The sequence below is a fragment of the Ylistrum balloti genome, unplaced genomic scaffold, assembly GCF_031769215.1.
Source record: "Ylistrum balloti isolate Yb309-2 unplaced genomic scaffold, AGI_CSIRO_Ybal_v1 Utg371048, whole genome shotgun sequence".
Taxonomy (NCBI): domain Eukaryota; kingdom Metazoa; phylum Mollusca; class Bivalvia; order Pectinida; family Pectinidae; genus Ylistrum; species Ylistrum balloti.
In genome coordinates, this window is record NW_026782580.1 from 308,895 (window position 1) to 332,102 (window position 23,208).

Sequence of the window (23,208 nt, forward strand, 5' to 3'; positions counted from 1 at the left end):
GTTTCTTCCAGTCAATAACACATAAGTAAGTAATTAAGGTTAAACTTCGCTTCAGTTTCATCAAAATAGAAACAGGAAACTTGTCTCCAGTAAATCACAATAAACCCATTCTCCTAAAAACAGACACGTGACATGCAAATACCTATTTTAAATTGCTACAATAATCATTAATATAGGACATCGTGTGTTTTAGCCCACCTGGTCCGAAGGAACGTTGAGCTCTTGCAATGGAGCAACGTCCGTCACCTTTTTAACTAAAAATCGCTACTAGTCATAAACGACTGAACAGAATTTGCCCAAATTTGGTCAGAAGCATTCCTGGGTAAAGAGAAATCAATTTTATTTAGACGCAAGGTCTCGGCCCCCTGGATCGCGAGGGGTGGAACCCAATAGGAGAAATAGAGTAAATTATCAAAAATCCTACTCCTCCTGTAGAAATGAACCCAAATTTGGTCGGAAGCATTATTGAATGAAGGAGAATCAATATTGTATAGACATAAGGTCTCGATCCCCATGAGCGGGAGAGGCGGGACAATAGGCTAAATTCTTTAAAATTCAACTCCTCCTGTAGGAATGATTGGATATCGCCTTAATTCGTTCATTCTGAAGCATTCTCGGGTGAAGGGGAATCAAAAAGTCTTGGCTCACTGGGGTAGAAGGGACAGGGCCCAATAGTGGAAATAGAATCCTACACCTCCTGTAGGAATGAAGGGATGTTTCCCATATCTAGACTAAGGTATTTTTGGGTGAAGGGGAATCAGTTGTGCATAAACAGTGGATTCTGGCCCCTTGGGGAAATCGAGCAAATTTCTTAAAATATTACTTCTTCGTTAGGAATTATTAGATATCTTTTAAATTTGGTCAGAAGTATCCCTGGGTGAGGTTTGAGTAAGAATGGATTCTCAGTTCCCAGGTACCTTAGTGAAGGGGCCCAGAATGGAAAATTTTGCAAGTTCTTTAAAATCCTTCTCCTCCTAATAAATCGATATTGCCCAAATTTGTTGTAAGGCATTCAGTTTTACATAAATAGTAAGTCTTGTCCCTCCTTGCGATGGAAGGCGGAAAAGGGGAAATTTTGCAAGTTCTTTAAATTTCAACTCCTTCCTGTTGGAATAATTTAATTTTGCCAAGATTTGGCCTGAAGTTTTCTTGGTGAAGGTAAATAAGTTCTGTATAACGGTGCATCCCAATCCCCTAGGACGAGAGGGATGGGTCCAATAGGGAAAATGTAAGTTATCAAAATTCCTTCTTCTGTACAAGGATATTGTTTGATCTGAAGCAATGTTTATGAATAGTGAATCTGAATTCTGTTTGAACACAAAGATGGGACCTTGTAGGAAAATTATATCAGAAATCGCTTGTCATATCTATAATTCATTATTTAATGGCTGAATAGTCTTTTGTTTTATTCATTGATGAACAAGGTTGACGAGGAATATTAAAATAAGCTCCATTCGTTCTTTCATTCGTCCGGTGTTATAATAATTGTGCGGTCCTTACATAGAACACTTTCAGTATTACAAAGATTAGTCTTGCATTGTGTGATGGGACTTGGAAGGGGAGAGGGTGGGATGTCTACAGAACACAAGCTTAAATGATGACTATGACATATTTCATGCATCAGTGATATAGTGAAACAAGAGGCCAAATGGGCCTTCATCGCTGATCTGGTCATCAAATGATTTTTATAAATATAGTATCATTTCAAATCACCGATATTCACCTACCAGCAAAATATCATGATTTAGATTAATCAGAGGTTGCTTGCAGATTTCAACCAAGGAGCTTTCTAAATATCATGATTCTAGGCCTTTTGGTTATTGACGGACAGCCGACAGGACGCCCATTCTTAAGAGAAAACAAAAAACAAAAAATGTGAGATAATTTTGTGACAAACGTTTTGGAAGTTTCTACTATTCTTGCACAGATGAAAAAAACATGATCAACCAAATTTGAACAGAATCCTGTCAATCCTACAGGTAAGCAGGATTTCAAAAAAACATTCAATACAAATATGTATATTCTATCATGCTTTTCAAGCTCTCAGGTCCGAGGGGACCCTGATCATTCATTTATACAACATTGGTTCCACTCCCCATGGTTGGTGATGACTAAATATTAAAATACCTTCATTCTTAAATCTTAAAAGTAATTCCTTCAATTCCCTAATTGATGCCCCTCTCTGCCCCAGGGATAGGATCAGACCAACCATATATGAAATTTAGTTCCCTTTACCAAAGGATGCTTTGGACAAAAGTCCCACACATCAGGCCACAGACCCTTCATGGATACCAAATTGATCCCTCCTCCACCAAGGACTCTGTCTATTTGATTTAAGAGGGTGGGGTTTGGATGTTGGTGGATTTGTCAGGCCCGTTCTTTGCATAAAACTGAGTTCCTTCCACCGAAGGATGCTTCAGTTGAAATTTGGACGATATCGTGTTATGCCAAAGAGGAAGAAAGACTTTAAATTGTTAATTTGAACCTAGCAGACCCTTTATTTACAAAATCAAATTAGGTCAAAATCAACCTACTCATTCATGGCAAGTAATGATTTTTAGAAAAAAAAATAACAGTCAAATCCGCTCAGTCATACATTACAAGTAACGAATTTTAGAAAAAGTTGACAGACGGAAAATAGACAACGGACAAAGGCATAAGTTACCTGGCCAGGTGAGTTAAAATTGCCTGATTTGTTAAAAAAAATGTAACCAAGGAAGCAGAAACACATTTGTTTTGTTGTTTTGAACTTTCCTGCTACCTTGCAATATGGAATGTGTTAACCCTCCCATGTTTTGACTAGATGGCATTTTATGTACTTATGTAACTACATGTATGATGTCAGTTTCACCACACAACCTTAGCCATAAAGCATTGTAAGCTTGTTTATCCATAAACACCATTTCATTTTTCCTTTAATCATTTAATCATTTTCTTTTTTTTTTAGATAAATTTCAAGAAACATGCCATCGAAACCATTCTTTTTTCTTTTCTTTTCTTTCTTTTTTTTTTTTCGTTGTGCTGTGTTGTCTGCTGCATAAAGTTGGTGTGGTTAGATGTAACGCAGTACTGTATAACACACATTGGTAGTTTTGGTGCTCGCCACCTGTACATCAACACCAAGTCATAACTGTCAGCTGTCCTAATGTTTAGTTATCCTGTGGACAGTATAACTACAAACAACTACAAACATTGTAAATTTAACATGCAGCAGGGGTTATAGGAAAACCCGTTTTATAGCTGTTGTGCCTTAGTGTCACATGCTTGTGAACATTTAAGCCCCAAGGAACAACTAATCCTATTGTCGATTATCCTACGGTGTCAAATCGAGGCTAACCTTATTGTACTAAATAACAAGTCACAACTAATCATGTTGTCTCACAATTTCAAGTCATCACTTATCATATTGTCCGAGCAAGAGATCCCAAAGGGATCTTGGCAACAACCATTGTTTGATCTTAATTTGTATTTTTTAAAGGTGGTGTTTCAAAATGGTCTAAGAACCAAATACAACAGCCTGTAAGTGCTGTTGGTAGCTTCTGTAGTCGTACGTTAACAAATAGGCATTTAAGTCGAAACATGTACAATCGCAAGAATATAGCGCTTCTTTTTGCGCCAAAAATGGAAAAAAAACGTATGGTTTGGGGGAAAATGCTACAGTATAATTTTTTTAAGGAAAGCTAAATATTTACATGCTGATGATAACATGTTAGATATCTTATATGCAAAACAAGAAGTGACAGTTGTGAATATACTTGGAACGGGAGATAAAGATGTGATGGATTGTGAGAAAGAACTTTTTTTTTTACATTTCTTACATTAAACGAATTTTTTTGAAGGTTAAAAATACAGCTTCCGATTGTAGTCCATACGTAATTATGTGCTGAAAACATTTCCAAACAGTACAAAATAAATTGCCCAAAAATAGTAATCAGGAGTTTAGTGCAAAGTACTCAATATTGATTGACAATTAGACTATGTATTTTTAAGGAAAAACAAGCAAAAATGCTAAATGATACATTTAAGATGGGTTATACATTAAACCATCTTATCTGGAATCCAGTAAGGCTTCCTCGTCCTAGAATCTGATTGGCCACGTCAGTGTTGGTCTACATCGTACAGTAATGTAGTTCTAATGGCAAAAGTCTACCATACCTAATGTATGGAAGATGACGGTTGGTAGAGAAATCTAAGTTACTTGAGGTTTGTCTTTTGATTTTGGATGCAAAGGCTTACTGGTTTCGAAATGCGTGTAGTAAACTAAATAGTACAGGAGACTGGCTATGTAGGCACATGGTTCTCTGTCCAGTAGAACACTGGCAATAAAAGTCTTTCATGGGATTAATGGTGTCGGGGCTGTCATGCTGGACCCAAGCATTGTATTTTACACTGCTCTTACGCCTCGAGTGGATCTGACATCGTACAATGTCACATGAGTGCCGATAGATATAGATCTCGTAGTCACCATCATCCTTGAGGTGTTCGTTTATTCCATGTCTAACTTTGGAAAGTCACAGTTATCCTTCAGGTAAGATCTGACTCATTTTTCACACGCTGAGATAAGTTGTTGTGAGCACTAAGGTGCGCTTTCATTTTGGTAGCAAGCGTCCTATCCTTTGCATCTCGCTCTTGTGTTCTAACATATATGGGTTCTCGGATTCCCTTGAGATAGACTGTCACTATTTTAACGAGTGCCTCGATGACATCAGTGAAACAGTTGCAGGCATGTTGTATTTTGAAAAACAGCCATTGCATGAATCGTCCGTGATATGACTCCACTACCCGTATGGATTGAGCTATGGATCTATCAAGGTTAGCTTGTAGATCGCCATGTTGTGTGACCAGGTTTCACATAAGACAATTGTGGTTAAATCACGTTTTTTCCAGATCTGGCAAAACATCCAAAAACCCTCGATCAACAACGACGTTGTCATCTTTCTGCAGTCAAAACAGACTATCCATGGTGGTTTTTGTAATCTTTGCATCATTATCGCTTACAGGAAAGGTCCTGCTGTCTCCGGAATTTAACCATCAGATAGGGCCATGCTAATGAACTTCAGACAGTTCCGCTTCTTCTGGTCACAGTAGGAGATCCTTTGGAGCTTGTGATCAGAACTCTTACAAATATATATAAATGTATCGTCAAGTATGACAGTCGCCCGCTCGACAAAAAATGCTTCTGAGAACACAGGGTTGTGCTCCAGCTTATTTTCTGTCGTAAGATGTTCACTTCCAAGAAACAAAGGAACAATGGTTATTCCTGATGATTTTACTATGGAATGAAATGTTTTCGATATATATATGTACTGGAAATTGACATGTTACAAGGACCTGAAAACTGTTTCCATGATATGTCCGTCTTCTTTTTTATCAGTAGTGCATCCTCGTCGTTTGGAGTGTAAATACCAGTGCCAACCGAGGATGAACAAAATCGGTCAAAAACGAAGTAAAACGTGAAAAATTGACGTAAAACCAATGAATGTTAGACTATTCCAGTGAACCGGCGGTTCAGACGCTAGAAGTTACACCTGCTATTACCCAGATATCAAGACATTATTTTACACTTCAAACCACTTTTTTTCAAAAATAAATATCTGATTGTTTTATATAACTTTGTTATCCTTTCAATTTTTCACATTCTCAACAGATATAATATAAAGTCACCACTAATCCTATAATCCCACAATATCAAGTCACCACTAATCCTATAATCCCACAATATCAAGTCACCACTAATCCTATTGTCCCACAATATCAAGACACCACTAATCCTTTTGTCCCACAATATCAAGACACCACTAATCCTATTGTCCCACAATATCAAGACACCACTAATCCTTTTGTCACACAATATCAAGTCACCACTAATTATATTGTCCCACAATATCAAGACACCACTAATCCTATTGTCCCACAATATCAAGTCACCACTAATGCTATTGCCCCACGATATCAAGACACCACTAATCCTATAGTCCCACAATATCAAGTCACCACTAATCCTATTGTCCCACAATATCAAAACACCACTAATCCTTTTGTCCCACAATATCAAGACACCACTAATCCTTTTGTCCTACAATATCAAGACACCACTAATCCTTTTGTCCCACACTATCAAGACACCACTAATCCTATTGTCCCACAATATCAAGACACCGCTAATTCTTTTGTCCCACAATATCAAGACACCACTAATCCTTTTGTCCCACAATATCAAGACACCACTAATCCTTTTGTCCCACAATATCAAGACACCACTAATCCTATTGTCCCACAATATCAAGACACCACTAATCCTATTGTTCCACAATGTTAAGTCACCGCTAATTCTTTTATCCCACAATATCAAGTCACCACTAATCCTATTGCCCCACAATATCAAGACACCACTAATCCTTTTGTCACACAATATCAAGACACCACTAATCCTTTTGTCACACAATATCAAGTCACCACTAATCCTTTTGTCACACAATATCAAGTCACCACTAATCCTTTTGTCCACACAATATCAAGTCACCCATCCTATATCCTATTGTCCACACAATATCAATTGTCCCACAATATCACCACTAATCCTATTGTCCCACAATATATATTGTCCCACAATATCAATCACCACTAATCCTATTGTCCCACAATATCAAGTAACCACTAATCCTATTGTCCCACAATATCAAGTCACCACTAATCCTATTGTCCCACAATATCAAGTCACCACTAATCCTATAGTCCCACACTATCAAGTCACCACTAATCCTATTGTCCCACACTATCAAGTCACCACTAATCCTATTGTCCCACAATATCAAGTCACCACTAATTCTTTTATCCCACAATATCAAGACACCGCTTATTCTTTTGTCCCACAATATCAAGTCACCACTAATCCTATTGTCCCACAATATCAAGTCACCACTAATCCTATTGTCCCACAATATCAAGACACCACTAATCCTATTGTCCCACAATATCAAGTCACTACTAATCCTATTGTCCCGCAATATCAAGTCACCACTAATCCTATTGTCCCACAATATCAAGTCACCACAATATAATCACCCTAATCCTATTGTCCCACAATATCAAGTCACCACTAATCCTATTCAAGTCACCACTAATCCTTTTGTCCCACAATATCAAGTCACCACTAATCCTATTGTCCCACAATATCAAGTCACCACTAATCCTATAATCCCACAATATCAAGTCACCACTAATCCTTTTGTCCCACAATATCAAGTCACCACTAATCCTATTGTCCCACAATATCAAGTCACCACTAATCCTATTGTCCCACAATATCAAGTCACCACTAATCCTATTGTCCCACAATATCAAGTCACCACTAATCCTATTGTCCCACAATATCAAGTCACCACTAATCCTATAATCCCACAATATAAAGTCACCACTAATCCTATTGTCCCACAATATCAAGTCACCACTAATCCTATTGTCCCACAATATCAAGTCACCACTAATCCTATTGTCCCACAATATCAAGTCACCACTAATCCTATTGTCCCACAATATCAAGTCACCACTAATCCTATTGTCCCACAATATCAAGTCACCACTAATCCTATAATCCCACAATATCAAGTCACCACTAATCCTATTGTCCCACAATATCAAGTCACCACTAATCCTATTGTCCCACAATATCAAGTCACCACTAATCCTATTGTCCCACAATATCAAGTCACCACTAATCCTATTGTCCCACAATATCAAGTCACCACTAATCCTATAATCCCACAATATCGAGTCACCACTAATCCTATAATTCCACAATATCAAGTCACCACTAATCCTTTTGTCCCACAATATCAAGTCACCACTAATCCTATAATCCCACAATATCAAGTCACCACTAATCCTATTGTCCCACAATATCAAGTCACCACTAATCCTATTGTCCCACAATATCAAGTCACCACTAATCCTATTGTCCCACAATATCAAGTCACAACTAATCCTATTATCCCACAATATCAAGACACCGCTTATTCTTTTGTCCCACAATATCAAGTCACCACTAATCCTATTGTCCCACAATATCAAGACACCACTAATCCTATTGTCCCACAATGTTAAGTCACCGCTAATCCTATTATCCCACAATATCAAGTCACCACTAATCCTATTGTCCCACAATATCAAGTCACCACTAATCCTATTGTCCCACAATATCAAGCAATATCAAGTCACCACTAATCCTATTCCTATTGTCCCACAATATCAAGTCACCACTAATCCTATTGTCCCACAATATCAAGTCACCACTAATCCTATTGTCCCACAATATCAAGTCACCACTAATCCTATAATCCCACAATATCAAGTCACCACTAATCCTATTGTCCCACAATATCAAGTCACCACTAATCCTATAATCCCACAATATCAAGTCACCACTAATCCTATTGTCCCACAATATCAAGTCACCACTAATCCTATTGTCCCACAATATCAAGTCACAACTAATCCTATTGTCCCACAATATCAAGTCACAACTAATCCTATTATCCCACAATATCAAGTCACCACTAATCCTATTGTCCCACAATAACAAGTCACTACAGTTCTATTGATTAAACAGATTTAATATTTAGATTTTAATAGATTCAATTTGACATCAATAGATTTAAAAGCACGGACGGTTTCCCTGTATCGTTGAAAATTGAGCCCCGCTGAAAACGGGCCTGTCGCGGAAATCTTTATCTGCTGAAGGAAGTCCATTGAAAACTGACGCCGTTCAGATCAAAAATATTGCGAAATCAATATTTCTCTTGAGAAATATTGGTGTCATCTGAAAACCCCTCTGTTGATATCATCATCCCTACTATTATCTTTATTTCCTTCATCATATGTTACGTCATTACCCTCTCTTGCTTCACCCTTGTTCTTCTGTCCCATCCTCACCTTACCAGGTGTTCATAACTTGTCACAACGTTTTTCCTATATGATAGAGAAATGAAAGAATTGGTTTTAACATTAGCAAGAATTTATGACTAATATAATATGTGATCTATCTATTGGCATGAACATAAACCTGCAGTGTAATATGTGGAACTAAAATAAATTAAAAATAATATAAACCTATCTGTACTGATTTGTATAATAACCCCGGTCCCATATTCAACATTGAAAAGGGACAATAGAATATTATGATACATATGTTTGACTACATCATCAAAAATGACCCTGGTTCCATATTCAACGTTGAAAAAGGGCCCCAGAATGACAACACACATCCTTTGTTATGTTACATATTATGACAAAGGATCACAAACTGTGCATTATATCGCTGTTCATCATCACAGACCTAAATATCAGAAATCCAGAAATCAAAGTTATGACGTACATAAATTTTAGCATAAACTCTCAATAATATAACATCAGTTTCACCTCATCAACCGACAATTCCGAAAATATCCTGGTAAATTTATTACATGTATCTTCATATATTTTATAATCGTTCTACATGTAGCTTCGAGTGAGACAAATAAACAAGGAGTTTATTATAATTGTAACAATGGATCAATAGTCAAAATGTTTAATTTAAGTATAAAGTATAATACTGGTGTGGTAAATTTATCAAATTAAAAAGGTAAAGGGTTATTTCTATATACATGTATGATTGTAGAACTACCGGATACATTTCAGATTAACATCAGATACATAGAGTAAGGAAAATTTATCATAACATTCTGGGGTCATTTTTCGATGTTGGAGATAGACCCATTGTTACGTAACTTGGTTAATTCAAAGAGAATAGAGTCATGGTATTATGATGTCCATTTCAATATAGACTATGGATCCGGGGTCATTTTTAAGAAAGAAAAAAAAAGAAAAAACAGGGAAGTGTGTGATGACCTGATATCTCTTTTACTATGTGTCTTTTTTTCAGCGTTGAATATAGAACCGTGGTCGTCATCATAATATCGCAAGGATTGTACGTCATAATATTCTGGAGCCTTTCTTCAACGTTAAATGTGGAGTAGGGATAACTGGTACAATAAACACTATCCAGGATTGTACGTCATAATATTCTGGGGTCCTCTTCATACGTTGAATTTGGAGCCATTTGTTTTTTATTCTTTTTTTGGTGCTTTTTGTAAGTAAAATATCAAGGAGCGTGCGTCCTAATATACCGGGGTCCCTTTTCCAAGACAAATATTAATGATGTGACAAAGCGGGCACTTGTTTAACAACAACCAGGTTAAGACCAAAATGGTCAGCCATGCCTAAATCTCAAATCTGGCGGTATGAATGTATTCGTCCTTCCATTTCAAACAAATGTAACTTAAGTTATGGGGTGAGGATTTTGACACCAGGAATAAAACAGAATGGGCTAGAGATGAGCCAGAGTCAGTTCTGAAATGATGTGTTATGACCTCCGTGCACTAGGGATGATCCGAGGAACATTTTTTATCACAAACATGTATGTGGGTAAAGTGAGGGGATACCAACTGTTTACACGCTTTGACTCTCGGGCAAAGACCTCCTGGACTAGGGATGATCCCGGAACAAATTCCTAAGTTATCCGTGTATTTATCCCGCCATTCTCAACAAATATATACATTGTGTATGTGGTTATATGGTGGAAATCTCGACTATTTCAATTATTAAACCCCCGCGCTAGGATCCTGGGGGATAAGAATGACCAGGGTTCAATTCCTAGGTCATTTGTTTATTTCACTCTCACTTCCCAAAAGTACACGTGGTTATATGGTAGATATCTCAACTGTTTCCAAACATCGCCCCCCCCTGCACCCCCAACCCCTAACCCCAAGCCAAGACCCCAGGAACTAGGTATGATCCTCAACCAATTATGGACGCACGTCATATATCTACATTTGAATAGTAATATGGTTGAAGGTTCCATGCTAACATGCTGACTTTGGGTTCACGTTTCAAAAAGGTCCATTTTCAATGGGTGGTAAAAATATCTTTCAGTTACGATCCATTTTCAACGGCTAGCGGTTCCGTCTTTTTCAACTTTACACCGATTAATACGACCAGAGCACTTAGTCCCAGTTACGTTGATTCAAAATGAAATAATTCTGTCAAGTTTTGATATTTTTCATCATTTCTTGATTATTATGTTGATATTGTTAATATCTTACTAAACAGGAAAGAGTCATGGCAAAAAACACCGATCCAATCTCTCCGTTGCTATCATGCTGATTTCAAAGATCCATGATTCGTGTATTTTAATCATAGCACTGTTGTTATTATATAGAGTGTGTGTGGGGTGGGGTGAGAGGGGGAGGAGGGCTTTGTGTGTGTGTGCGTGGGTGCGTGCGTGCGTGCGTGTGTTCTACGTAAAACATCGATTCTCTACGTCATATGACATTTTTTTTACTATATGTCCCACTGTGTCGACTCCGCGATCTTCAAGCTGGCACCAAGCACACACACCGCTCAGGTAATTTTCACTTACTTCGCTTTCCCGTAGTGATGTCGCTAAGTGAGGTAATTTTCACGTACCTCGTTTGGTGGCCTTGCCCACACTGTGTTTGTTAACAGTTTCGTTAAAGGGAGGTGATTTTCAGTACCTGTCTAAGCTGATACATGTAGGTTATTTCCACTCTGTTTGCCAGCACAATTTCGATGAAGTAAGGTATTGTGTTACCATTTTCTCTTTATTGTGGCCTTTTCACGCGTGTTCTAACGGAATACCTTATTTAGATGTATCTTTTTCATAACTCTCTTTGCGTTGTAAAACTGTTATTTACGTGAGCGTGTGTATATCATTTTGTATCTTATATGGCCAATGTATACACCTAGTTTCATGATCCTTGCTTTGTTATGAACAAAGTTATGCCCCGAACATGAAAAGTTGGATGGAAAGACGGACGGACAGGAAGGTCGGATGGAAATGTTGTACAGTGTACCAAATTCATGGCCCACGTCCCCTCAGTTACAGAGTTATTGTCCTTTGTTGATTTTTTTCTGTTGTCCTAAGCAATATTTTGCTTTCATTTAAGCTGGGACACCGAAACTTGGTATATAAATATGCGAAATTTAGGTTCTGCAGCCCATAATTACAGTTATCGCCCTTCGTTGGAATTTTGCGTCCAGCTTTATTATTTTCGGAGAGCTTTCATCAGTTCTACTGATACTTTTGTTTCAAATAGCTGTTAATCGTTGAATTTTGGATATCATTTACTATTTCTTGGTTAAAATATATACAGTCATTATAGTTCTCGGGCGGTACCGGACTGTGGCAGGCGGTATGTGGCAATACCGGGACTGTAATTAATATCACCACTTTCGGATTCTCTTACAAGCTTCTGATTGACATTGATCCATGTATCGTGAACATGTGTGCACGGTTATACAACTACTCGTTACTCAATTAGAGGTGAAAATAACACCAACAGACTGAAAACTGGAATTTGTCATTTGAGAACTGTCAGGTGATATTTCACACGTTTACTTGTACAGCTCACTACAACTTTAATCTCAGCCATTAGCCTTTTACCCGATGTCCGTCAGCACTTAGGCAACTAGGACAGCCGAAAAAAAGTCCTTCAAACTCAAATGAGTTTCAACACTAGTACCGTTCCAAAATTACCAATGATCGTGTAACTGTGGTAAATATTACCTGCAATAATCGCTAGACTAGTGAGATCTCTTCAACTCGATTAGTTGAACACTAGCGATAAATCCAGAGGTCCCGGGTCTGTTCGCAGGGAAAGATATTGAAATGAATAATGACCACTGTTACATTGATGCCAATGTTGTTGCTGCAACCCCTGGAAATTCAACAGGTTGGGTACAACCCCTCATACAGGTATATAGTCCTGCATGTGAGGGATAAATCAATAAGTTAGTCAAACATAGGGTCATTTGAAAAAGTTCTTTTAAACATTTGCAAGAAAAAGGGTGTGTTCTTTTCTTGACATTGTCCAAAAACCAATGCAACATTGTTCATTTTTACACAAAAAGTTGTGAATTAAGTTGCCTCACTTTTCATAAAAACACAAACTTCGTCAACTCCATTGATTATCAACTGCTTATAGTGTGGCTAAAAATAAACCAAAAATAAATTCGTGCTCACTTACATGACATTTGCATTAAATGATATAAATTGTCACTTTAACACAAAGCTTGATAACAGACATGAACGTTTCTTAAGCAATTACATTCATTGTCACATTGGCTATTGAGTCATGTTATAAAGATGACACCTTTTTGTTGCAAATTTTTATACACACTTCATGTGTTTCTATTTCAGAATGACCCTGCATTTAAGGTATTAACTGATTATTCAAAGCAGTAATTACTATCCCTTAAATGCAGGACTAGTACATATATACCCATATGAGGAGTTGTGCCTAACCTTTTGAAGGACCAGTTCTTTCCTCGTGGGATAGATGTAACCTTAGTGAATATCAGTCATAATGTACCGCTTGGATAGAGAAATCCTCTCTTTAACTCAATCGGTTGAGCGTAAACCAGAGGTTTGGGGTTCAAATCCAAATTGAGGCATTGAAAAAATTATCTCTATTGCACATGTACCTAGTGTGTTTTGACGGTCAATACGTAGCCTGGAAATATAATATGTGACAAGATTTTGTGCTCTGTACCATTTATAATTGTATGTCATGCTATATTGAAAGGTAAATTGATTTATATGATTTTAAATTTCTAACATTCTTTCCCCCTTTTTTTCTCTTTTATTTGACAGGACCTTGTGATCCATACTGTTAGTGAAGATGCGTGTCATTGTTGGTCTTCGCTCGTTCATTCGTCCTGTTTTAGAGACATGGAAATGTGTTTCTTCTGTAAATACAACCATTCCTAGAAGGTGCATGGATTCAACACCTGTTCGATTTAGTTCATATAGGAATTTTTGTGACCAGAAGTCACAAGATGAAGTTGAGGTAGTCACAAGTGAGAAGCAGGAACAAAATTGTCGAACAAATGAGGAGGGTGGCGAAAAGAGCAGAAAAGAAATCACACTTCCAAAGTCATTACCTTTGCCATCCAAAGAGTTCCTTGACAGTTTGAATGATGCCCAGATGAAACATTACTTGAATATTACAAAAAGATATGAATTTCTGTTGCAAAAGAATGCAGAATATTTGAAGGTGTGTGTATTTTGATGACAATATATATATTCTAATCTACGCTCTAACACACAAGTAGCTTAAAAAGTTGGTAATCTGTAGCCGAGGTTCCAAATATTAAAATCTGTTTGTCTAGATCTTTTTATTGGTAAATATTTTGTAATGAACCAAAATATGCTCTTGGTAATTAAGAAAATACTGACAATTTTGTTTAAAATAAAGTCTAGTTTAGTTATGTCATAGTGAAATACAACATTTTCATACCCCCATCTATAATTTTGACAGGAAATATTACAGTATGGTGTTGTCTGTTCATTAGTCTCCCACCATTTTTTTATTATCTAAAATCTTATCTCTTAGTCTTTGAAACTTGAAACACTAGTGTGGACAGTATATTTAGAAGTTCTGAATGGCATCTTGATTCAACATTATCTGATTAAAATGCAGATCCTAATTCTCACTCTGTTACTCTCTATATTTGGATTTTAAATCATTTCATAACGGTTTTGAATTGCATCTGAATAGATTAAACACATTCTGAAAGATGTTTTGCATTCTAATCATCAAATTTTGAAATTTTGTAGGACTTGTCTCAGAAATACAGAGTAGTGTGGAATGTTTTGATACATTACAAATTTTGAAAAGCTATTACCCTTTCTTCATTATTTTAATCTTGTTAAGCGAACATCTTTCTCAATTTGCAGCTGATCTCTAGAATGTTGTAGGCTAAATCGTCATGACAATTGCATGTAGTTGAGCTTGCTGACATTTTGATTTGATCATCATTGTGAGTGTTTCACTTTCACTTTTGCATTAGATGGACATATATATTTTTCCATTGGTGATATAAATATGTAGTTTTAGTTTCACAGTGAGCATTTTTGTGACCTTAAAACTGGTTATGTAAATGCTTAACCCATGTGTGAATCTGATGATACCAAATGTTATATGATATGAACACTGATGAAATCAATTCCTCTTTTTTCCAGTTACCAACTACTTTTACAGATTCAAGTTGGAGAAAATTGTTGGAACATGGAGTATCTCGGACATCAGATGTCTTAGAATTGCTCTACTTCAAGGAATTAAAGAAAAAGAGGAAAAAGGAAAAAATAAAAGAAGTAAAGGCAGAAAAAAAAGACATAGTGCACCAATATAGTAAACCACAACAGATTTCAATGAAGGCATTCACCATCCTGAATGCATACCAAGCCATGGAGTATGGCCCAAAGCTTATATATGACTTTGGTTTTACAAGTAATACTGAAGTTAGTCATATTTTCAAAGAAGAGTCACGGATCAGAAGGCAGATTATAGAAACGATACATGGGAACTCAAAAAAAAGATTCCCATTTCACTTGGTCTTCTGTAATGTGAATAAAAAAAATCGCAGCATGTTGGAGGAAGAAGCTGCTGGGGTCCCAATAACGATCACTGAACGTAACTATCTAGACTTATTTGAACAGCAGGAACTTGTATATCTATCACCAGATTCCTGGCATGATCTGGAAACATTCAACCATGAGGAGGTATACATAGTGGGTTGCATTACAGACCTGGTAACCAAACCTTTCACCAAAAAAAAGGCACAAAAGCAAGGCATCAAACTTCGGAAATTTCCAATCAGAGAACACTTGGGGTGAGTTGTAATGCCTGTCAACACTTTAATTTAGGATCCTTTTGTCTACGATCAGATGCCATGAAAACTTAGTTTGATAGCAGATATTCTGATATGGCTGTAAAATTGGTGTTAAATCCATCCACATAATGATCTGAATAGCTGTACAAATATTTGTTCCGTTTTGTTTTACAGAAATACAACCTCCTGTCTTCTGACCCTGAACCAAGTGTGTAATGTACTTCATGATTTGAAAGACACTGGAGACTGGAGAACAGCTTTAAGACATGTTCCTCTACGCTTCCAAAAATAGCAAGTCTATTGAATAAAAAAAAGTCTGAAAAACCACTTTACTGTTGAAATGATTGTATTATTGATAATTTTTATTGTGATATAAAATTTTACATAATAAGAGTGTCAGTGAAACTGGTGAATGCTCTGAAAAACAACTTTATTGGTCTCTAAATCTTTAATTAAGGGGTTTCTGGCATTGAATTTGGTACATTTTACATCCTCTTAGTATGACCAATGTATATGCCAAGTTTCATGGCACTTATTCTGTAATTAAGTATTCTGTAACTAAGGGGTAGGAGGCCCTGAATTGCGTACACTGCACATCCTTAGTATGAAAAATGTATACACCAAGTATAATTAACCTAGTGTTAAGCTCCAGACACAAAATTTAACAAAGGGCAATACCTACTGAATCAGTCCATGTATACCAACTTCAAAAGCATTGAATCAGTACATGTACACAAATTTCAGAGGCATTGAATCAGTTCATGTATACCAACTTCAGAAGTACTTAATAAGTTCATGTATACCAACTTTGGAAGCAATGAATCGGTATGTGTATACCAACCTCAGAAGCATTGAATCAGTTCATGTAAACCAATTCAGAAGCACTGAATCAGTTTGTGTATACACACTTCAGAAGTACTGAATTAGTACATGTGTAACAACTTCTGAAAAAGTGAGAATGGTACATGTAATACCAACATGGGAAGCACTGGATCAGTGAAGTATACCAACTGAAGTATTGAAATGGTACATGAGAATATAATTACACCAAGAGTAAAGGGTTACAATCAAATTTTTTATCCTATCATCTACTTATCATTTCTAAGATAAACTTGACATTTGATAATAACAGTGTCTGCCCATTATATTGCCTCATTAAATATCTAGTTATTATTCTCCATCCGATATGCACTTGATCTCGCCATGGTTTAGAGTAAAGAAAGATCCTTTCATCAATCCATGGCGTTGAAGCTCTGCTGCAACCTTTTCTCTTGGTTCCAAATAATGCTAAAACATAAATAAATTATATTAAAATTTGTAAAATGTACATGACCTTTCTTCATTAATATGTACAGGTTCCTTAAACTACAGATTTTTACTGGATTTTTAATCTCTTGATATGTAAAGAATGCATAGGATGTTTTTAATATATATAGGATCTTCATTCTCTTCATATATACATGTATACTGTTTTCAAATTCCACAATGTGTTCTGCCAAAGTTTCATCCTTTGTTTTATTCCAACAGATTATTGGGATCTTAAAACTCAATATGTGCAGGATCTATAAAATCTAAACAGTGTAGAAATAAGTGCCGCCATATTTTATAAAGAGGATCAGTATACTTAATAAAATCTAGCTGTTTATTACTTCACTGATTCTATCTATTAATACTTGATTCCCATATATAAGTCCTGTCTTAGCCATGAAAATATTGTTACTTTTATTTTTTTCCAATTAAAATGGATTTTCTTCCGTTACCAAAATTTCTTGTCTTGGCACATTTCTTGTGTGAACTTTTCCCCAGTTGATTGTGAAGCATAACCAAGTTTCTGAACAAAGAGTGCTATGTCCTTATAGTGTTGTTGGTTCATTGTCAAGTTGAATGCATTCTGGGTAAAAAAATGAATGGTTGACATTTTTAGGATTATATGTGATTGGACAAGAGGGAGGAGGTGATGATACTGTAACAGCCTGTTATATGTGATTGAACAGCTGGGAGGAGTGATGATATACTGTAACAGCCTGTTATATGTGATTGAACAGCTGGGAGGAGGTGATGATACTGTAACAGCCTGTTATATGTGACTGAACAACAGGGAGTAGGTGATGATACTGTAACAGCCTGTTATATGTGATCAAACAGCTGGGAGGAGGTGATGATACTGTAACAGCCTGTTATATGTGACTGAACAACAGGGAGGAGGTGATGATACTGTAACAGCCTGTTATATGTGATTGAACAACCAGAAGGAAGTGATGATACTGTAATCTTGTAAGAATTCTTATCAGTGGGAATTTGATACCAACCTCAAAACAGCCTAGTTGTTTGAAGGTTCCCCAATGTATTCCAACAGAATGTTTAGATTTGGTGTCAATGTGAATCTGAACAGCTTCCTCTGGGTTAACATGCTGAGGATACATAAACCATCTACAAAATCAAAATAAACAAAAACAGTCAAAAGATACATGTATACCAGTAATACATTTCACTCAACTTTTGAATGAAGAAGACAAAATTACTTTGTTAAATGTTGATTATAAAATTTCGAATAGAATGAAGTCTGAATTAAATAGTCTTGTAAGTGAAACACAGAAGGGTTTATAAAAGGTAGATATATTGGTGAATGTACCAGACTACTTTATGACACGATAAATAAAACAGAAAAATATCACTGGTTTACTTTTGCTTATTGATTTTGAGAAAGCTTTTGACACATTACAATTCAATTTTATCATTGAAGCACTTTGCTTCTATGGTTTTGGCCTTTCAATTTTAAAATGGATAAGAACTTTTTATAATAATTATTGTTGTGTTCTGAATAATGGACACTATTCAAAGTACATTGTGGGGTTAGACAGGGTGACCAAACAAGTCTGATTTTTAAGCTCTGTGGTAAAACTGAATCCTAATATTGACATTCACTTTTTAAGATGATCCAAATTCCTTAAAATATGTTCTGGAAATTTTACATAATTTTGACAAGGTCTCTGGTCTGAAGGTTAATATAGATAAGGTAAAGGTAATATGGATTGGGGCAAAACAGGGAGAAGAAATATTACCAGAGAATAACTTGAAACATGATAAGATGAGAGAGCCAACACTCTTGAAGTTTAAGAAAATGACAATGTTCCTGAATGGATACCATGCGGTATTCACTAGAGTTCCTTGTTATGTATGTAACATATTAGTAAAACAAAGGAATCTCAACATCCAAGAACGTTTCTTCTTTTTATTCTGGTATGGTAATCGTCGACATGTTTCGACCACTATGCGGCCGTCATCGGGACGACTTTACAACGTAATTTACCCCTAAGGTGCTGATTCGCAGTTTAAATGATGGCGTAATACTTAACAATACTTAATAGTGATAAATGCAAAAAGGCAAGTACATTTACAAAGTGGGCGTAAATATGCCATAAACTCTGTGGACTTGTTCGTTTATCAAATGTTCAGACTTTTCATCTAGGCAGATAGTGTCATTCAGGTTACTGTTTAATACTGTATTTTCAGTTATATAATTAAAAAAAAGTGATGTCTGTTTTCATATGGCTCTTCTTCATTGATATCAGAGAAGTATAGGTCAAACATACTGGTCAATTTTTCAAACCTTGCGACCACCAAACAACATAATTTACCTGCTAACCTGTAAGGTCCAGCTTGGTTTAAGGAAGCCTGGTGTGCTTGTTTGTTTGTATCCAGCTATACTGAGTGAAAAAATCATCTAATACAACAGAGTAAATCTTGTTATGGGGACAGCCAAAACATGAAGGCTGTCAAAAGTATTATGATGCCAACATTCAGCATTCACGTCATTATATTTTGGAAGTCTAGTGCTGGTGGACAAGTGTAAATACATGTTTATGTATCCATTCAAAAATTTACAAGTCATCTTTTTGTTCAAATGTATACCTTGGTTCATATGAGCCTATTGGTATGGCAGCTAAAGTAAATGGGCCATATTTCTGTCCAATCTGCTTAAATCCATCACAGTAGCCTGTGTCCCCAGCAAAGAAGAAGCTGTGATTCGGCCCTTTTACAACCCAGCTTCCCCACAAAGACTGAAATGCAACAAACACTATCTGTTAATGTTTTCCAACATATTTCATTGAATATTTCTGCTATATCCTACATCAATAATTGATGTTAAATACAATTTCACATGGATACAATAATTATAGTTACATTTAATATACTGAAGAAATACAGCCTTTGTTTTCAGTTACGTTACTTTGCATATTACAACTGTAATTTTGTAAGAGTTATCTCCCTTGAAATATTTCGCAATGGAGAATATAATTTCTTCATTTTACAAATCTGTCTTTTGTGATTGTCTAAAGCTAAATCAGAAATGCACACACACAAAATAATCCATGAAAAATGACAATAACCAATGATCTGGAAAGGCTGCCAATTCACAAAACACCTTCAGCTTATTATGGTAAAATTAATATATTAGTAACAAACTTTATTTTCATCGTTCCATGATCTCCTGGACCAGTGCTGAGTTGGTGTAAAGGCTACAGTTACATCTCCCTGTTTCCCAATGATTTTCTCTTCTTCCCACCATGATAATTCTGTCACACGATCACACCCAATACTTGTCATCCATGCTTTCAGTCCAATTGGTACAAACCAGTGCAGATTTGGGCCATACTTGGATATCAGTTTTTTCACAGACCCCAAGTCCAGATGATCGTAGTGATTATGGCTTATCAGTACAATGTCAAGGGGAGGTAATTCCTGTATTGTACAGGGTGGTGCCCTGTACCTCTTAGGGCCCATACGCTGTGAAGGTGAACAACGATCACTGAATATTGGGTCGGCAAGGATGGTTAGACCGTCCAGTTGAACTAGTACTGTGGCGTGACCAATCCATACCAACTGTACACAGGCAGGGTCAGGGTTCTTCAATTTCTCTTGGTCAAGTTTTACCAGGGGAAGTGTTACATCCAATTCCTTGAAGACAAAATCAGCATTGGTTGCAAAACAGCATAATTACAAATTACCAAAACGTTTGTATTTAAATGTCAAAGGTTTTTAGTTACTGAGGCAAATATAATCAGCTATTATAAAGTTATATTATAAAGGAGTCATTTTTTCTGTAGGAAATGTAAAAAGGAGTTATTTTTCTGTAGGAAATGTTAAATGTTTGCATATTTCAATGTATAGTTTTGGCCAATTGAAAATACAATTATCTACAAACAACCCAAATGAACATGTCAATGTAACACTTTCAAAACAAAGATATGAAATATCCAGAGACATATATGAACAAACTGTTCTTTGTAATCACCTTTTGATATCTAAGTACATTGAAGCAATAGATACTACATTTCATCTTTTCAGATATTTGCATTTTAAACAACTCTACAACTATTTGATTTTTTTCTCATAAATATCTTTCCAACATAAATCACAAGTAAAATATGTTAACGAAGTTTGGAAATGCGCTAAAGTAAGCCCTCTTATTAAAAAGTACAAAACAGAGCTTTTATGAAATTACAGGCCAATTTCAATACTGCCTGTTCTTATCAAAGTGCCTTGAAAACACATTCATGTTTATTATCATGATTTTTTGAATGTACATAATCTGATATAAGGGCCATACATTTGAGTCTGACTGTACTGATAAATATTACTAATACTTGGTATGATAGACAAAACAGATTTAGAAAGGCATTCAACCTAGTGAACCATTCAGCACAGGCCCAAGCAAAATCACTGTACACTGTGAACCCAAAACCTTAATAATGATGCCAAGTTTATATCAAAATGGTTAATAAAATGTGAATAATTACAGAAAAAAACAAAGCAACTTCAGACAGAAAATATTGGTTATAGGGTGACTTATCTGTTGTTATTGGTGATGTAAATATTAAAAATGTTAAAAATAATGAAAAACTTCTTGAAGTGTGTCGATAGATACATGTACCTGTCTATCCTGCAACCATCATTTTGCCAATATCTGTAAAAAGATATTGTGTCAAATTTTTCAGATGAAAAAGATGAGACAATTTATAAGTCAGTTATCTCGTACGACATTTTATAATTGTTTTATCAACTCGTACATGAATTGCTGCTCCAGTGCCAAAAAAACATAACACTATAGTGTCTGCAGAAGAGAGCAGCATGAATGATTTAAACTGTGATTTCTCTACACTTTGCTGTGATATATTTAAGCACCTAAATTGGTTGCCTTTTTGTAAACAAGTTTTATACCAGCAAGCTATTTTAATGTACAAGGTGTTCAATAATTTTACTTGCCATCTCACAAAACAAACAATTTTAGACACGTGAGAAATTCTACTTCTCTTTTAGCTTTTAAGAAATCTGCAAAGAAATTTTATATGGAATGATATCTCCCTGTCCCTGTACTTTACTTGCATATAAATAAAGCCCATTATTATTAATATTATTATCATATACAAATAACAGTGACAAATATTAAATGTAAAGTACCTCCTGGGTTGGTATGTTACTGTGGTCAACATCTCTGATCTTGAACTTCAGCAGATTCCACAAGGAAGGTTTATGCCATGTTTTCCAAGGATTTTCATATTTTCCATTTTTGTATAATGGCTTTGTGAGTTCTATTTCATTATCTTGTGATGCTTCCTTTTCCATGTTCACTAATGTTTGATTTGTTTTGCAAATGTGTGACTAAAACTGGACTTCCAAAGTCGTGAAAATGGTATTTTTGCATGGATCATTTGTGACTAACTATGACTCGGCATATTGTACAAATATATATCGGTACATGCATTGTATCTGCGTTACTAAGTCTTTTCCCCTCCCGGCACCAATATTTAGATCCTTGTTGATGCCTCTGGAAAATTGTGACGTTCAAAATCCCTGTTAGTGCTTTTGGTCATTCCACGACGATCTTTTAAATTTGTCACTCCTGAGTAGTTCAGAAAGTGAAAATTGCACGTTGTCACATCGAAACTGAAACTAGCCATCGAGAATTGGTTTTACGCGCACCGTCGTCTTATAGCGGTCTAACCGATTGAACGCCAAAGTTTCTGAATGGAATAAATATTCAAATCATGACTCAGTGTTAATTAAGCTTTGTTTTATTTTTATTACTTCATATTTTGAATTATTATTCAAGACGATGTGTTTATTAGCTCCCATCAAGGATTCAAACCTTAAATGCTACATGTTTTAATGAATTGTTCGAGCGATCAGATTAAAAGAAAGACTGACTTTCAAGACTCTAACTGATGCTGATTCCGGACTCTCAGCCAAGCCTATGCTCACGGTTAGTGTAATATTATGATAAACGTAATCCTTTCAGTATAGATTTTGACATTTTCTTTCAATCACATTAAAATTTACCCAGTCTCCTCCTTGATTTCACATAAAGATCCTTAGTATCACTGACGAATCATAGAAAGTCGAAACAACTGTATGATGCAGTTTATTTAATTGTTTGGTTCTACTGTCCCTGCTGTTGACTATTAGCCACCGATGTTT

At 36.0% G+C, this 23,208-nt stretch overlaps 2 protein-coding genes across 3 annotated transcripts; one reads left to right on the plus strand and one right to left on the minus strand.

Annotated features, from left to right (window-relative positions):
* Window positions 1–12,367: 12,367 nt before the first annotated feature.
* On the plus strand, window positions 12,368–18,934 carry LOC132560314 (mitochondrial ribonuclease P protein 1 homolog). Of its 2 annotated transcripts, none has more exons than XM_060224984.1 (4): window positions 12,368–12,611; window positions 13,709–14,111; window positions 15,080–15,729; window positions 15,904–18,934. In XM_060224984.1, the coding sequence occupies exons 2-4, from the start codon at window positions 13,737–13,739 to the stop codon at window positions 16,019–16,021; spliced, it is 1,143 nt and encodes a 380-aa protein (XP_060080967.1). In that variant the 5' UTR covers window positions 12,368–12,611; window positions 13,709–13,736; the 3' UTR covers window positions 16,022–18,934. The 2 variants fall into 2 exon arrangements, with proteins under 2 accessions (XP_060080967.1, XP_060080968.1); XM_060224985.1 differs by having other exon boundaries at window positions 12,368–12,434.
* On the minus strand, window positions 16,058–22,687 carry LOC132560315 (N-acyl-phosphatidylethanolamine-hydrolyzing phospholipase D-like). Its single transcript, XM_060224986.1, has 5 exons — window positions 22,192–22,687; window positions 20,197–20,688; window positions 19,642–19,790; window positions 18,039–18,159; window positions 16,058–17,016 (listed from the first exon to the last, which is right to left on the minus strand). Exons 1-5 carry the CDS (start codon window positions 22,354–22,356, stop codon window positions 16,900–16,902), a joined length of 1,044 nt encoding a protein of 347 aa, XP_060080969.1. The 5' UTR covers window positions 22,357–22,687; the 3' UTR covers window positions 16,058–16,899.
* Between the last annotated feature and the right edge of the window lie 521 nt (window positions 22,688–23,208).

What these genes read in the sequence shown, in the direction of transcription:
- LOC132560314 (XM_060224984.1), top strand. Translation starts at nt 13,737, where the DNA reads ATGCGTGTCATTGTTGGTCTTCGCTCGTTCATTCGTCCTGTTTTAGAG. An exon ending in AGAATGCAGAATATTTGAAG is followed by an intron (nt 14,112 to 15,079) that starts GTGTGTGTATTT and finishes TCTTTTTTCCAG; the next exon opens with TTACCAACTACTTTTACAGA. An exon ending in CCAATCAGAGAACACTTGGG is followed by an intron (nt 15,730 to 15,903) that starts GTGAGTTGTAAT and finishes TTTGTTTTACAG; the next exon opens with AAATACAACCTCCTGTCTTC.
- LOC132560315 (XM_060224986.1), bottom strand. Translation starts at nt 22,356, where the DNA reads ATGGAAAAGGAAGCATCACAAGATAATGAAATAGAACTCACAAAGCCA. An exon ending in CATGGAACGATGAAAATAAA is followed by an intron (nt 19,791 to 20,196) that starts GTTTGTTACTAA and finishes GTTGCATTTCAG; the next exon opens with TCTTTGTGGGGAAGCTGGGT. An exon ending in AACAACTAGGCTGTTTTGAG is followed by an intron (nt 17,017 to 18,038) that starts GTTGGTATCAAA and finishes TTTATGTTTTAG; the next exon opens with CATTATTTGGAACCAAGAGA.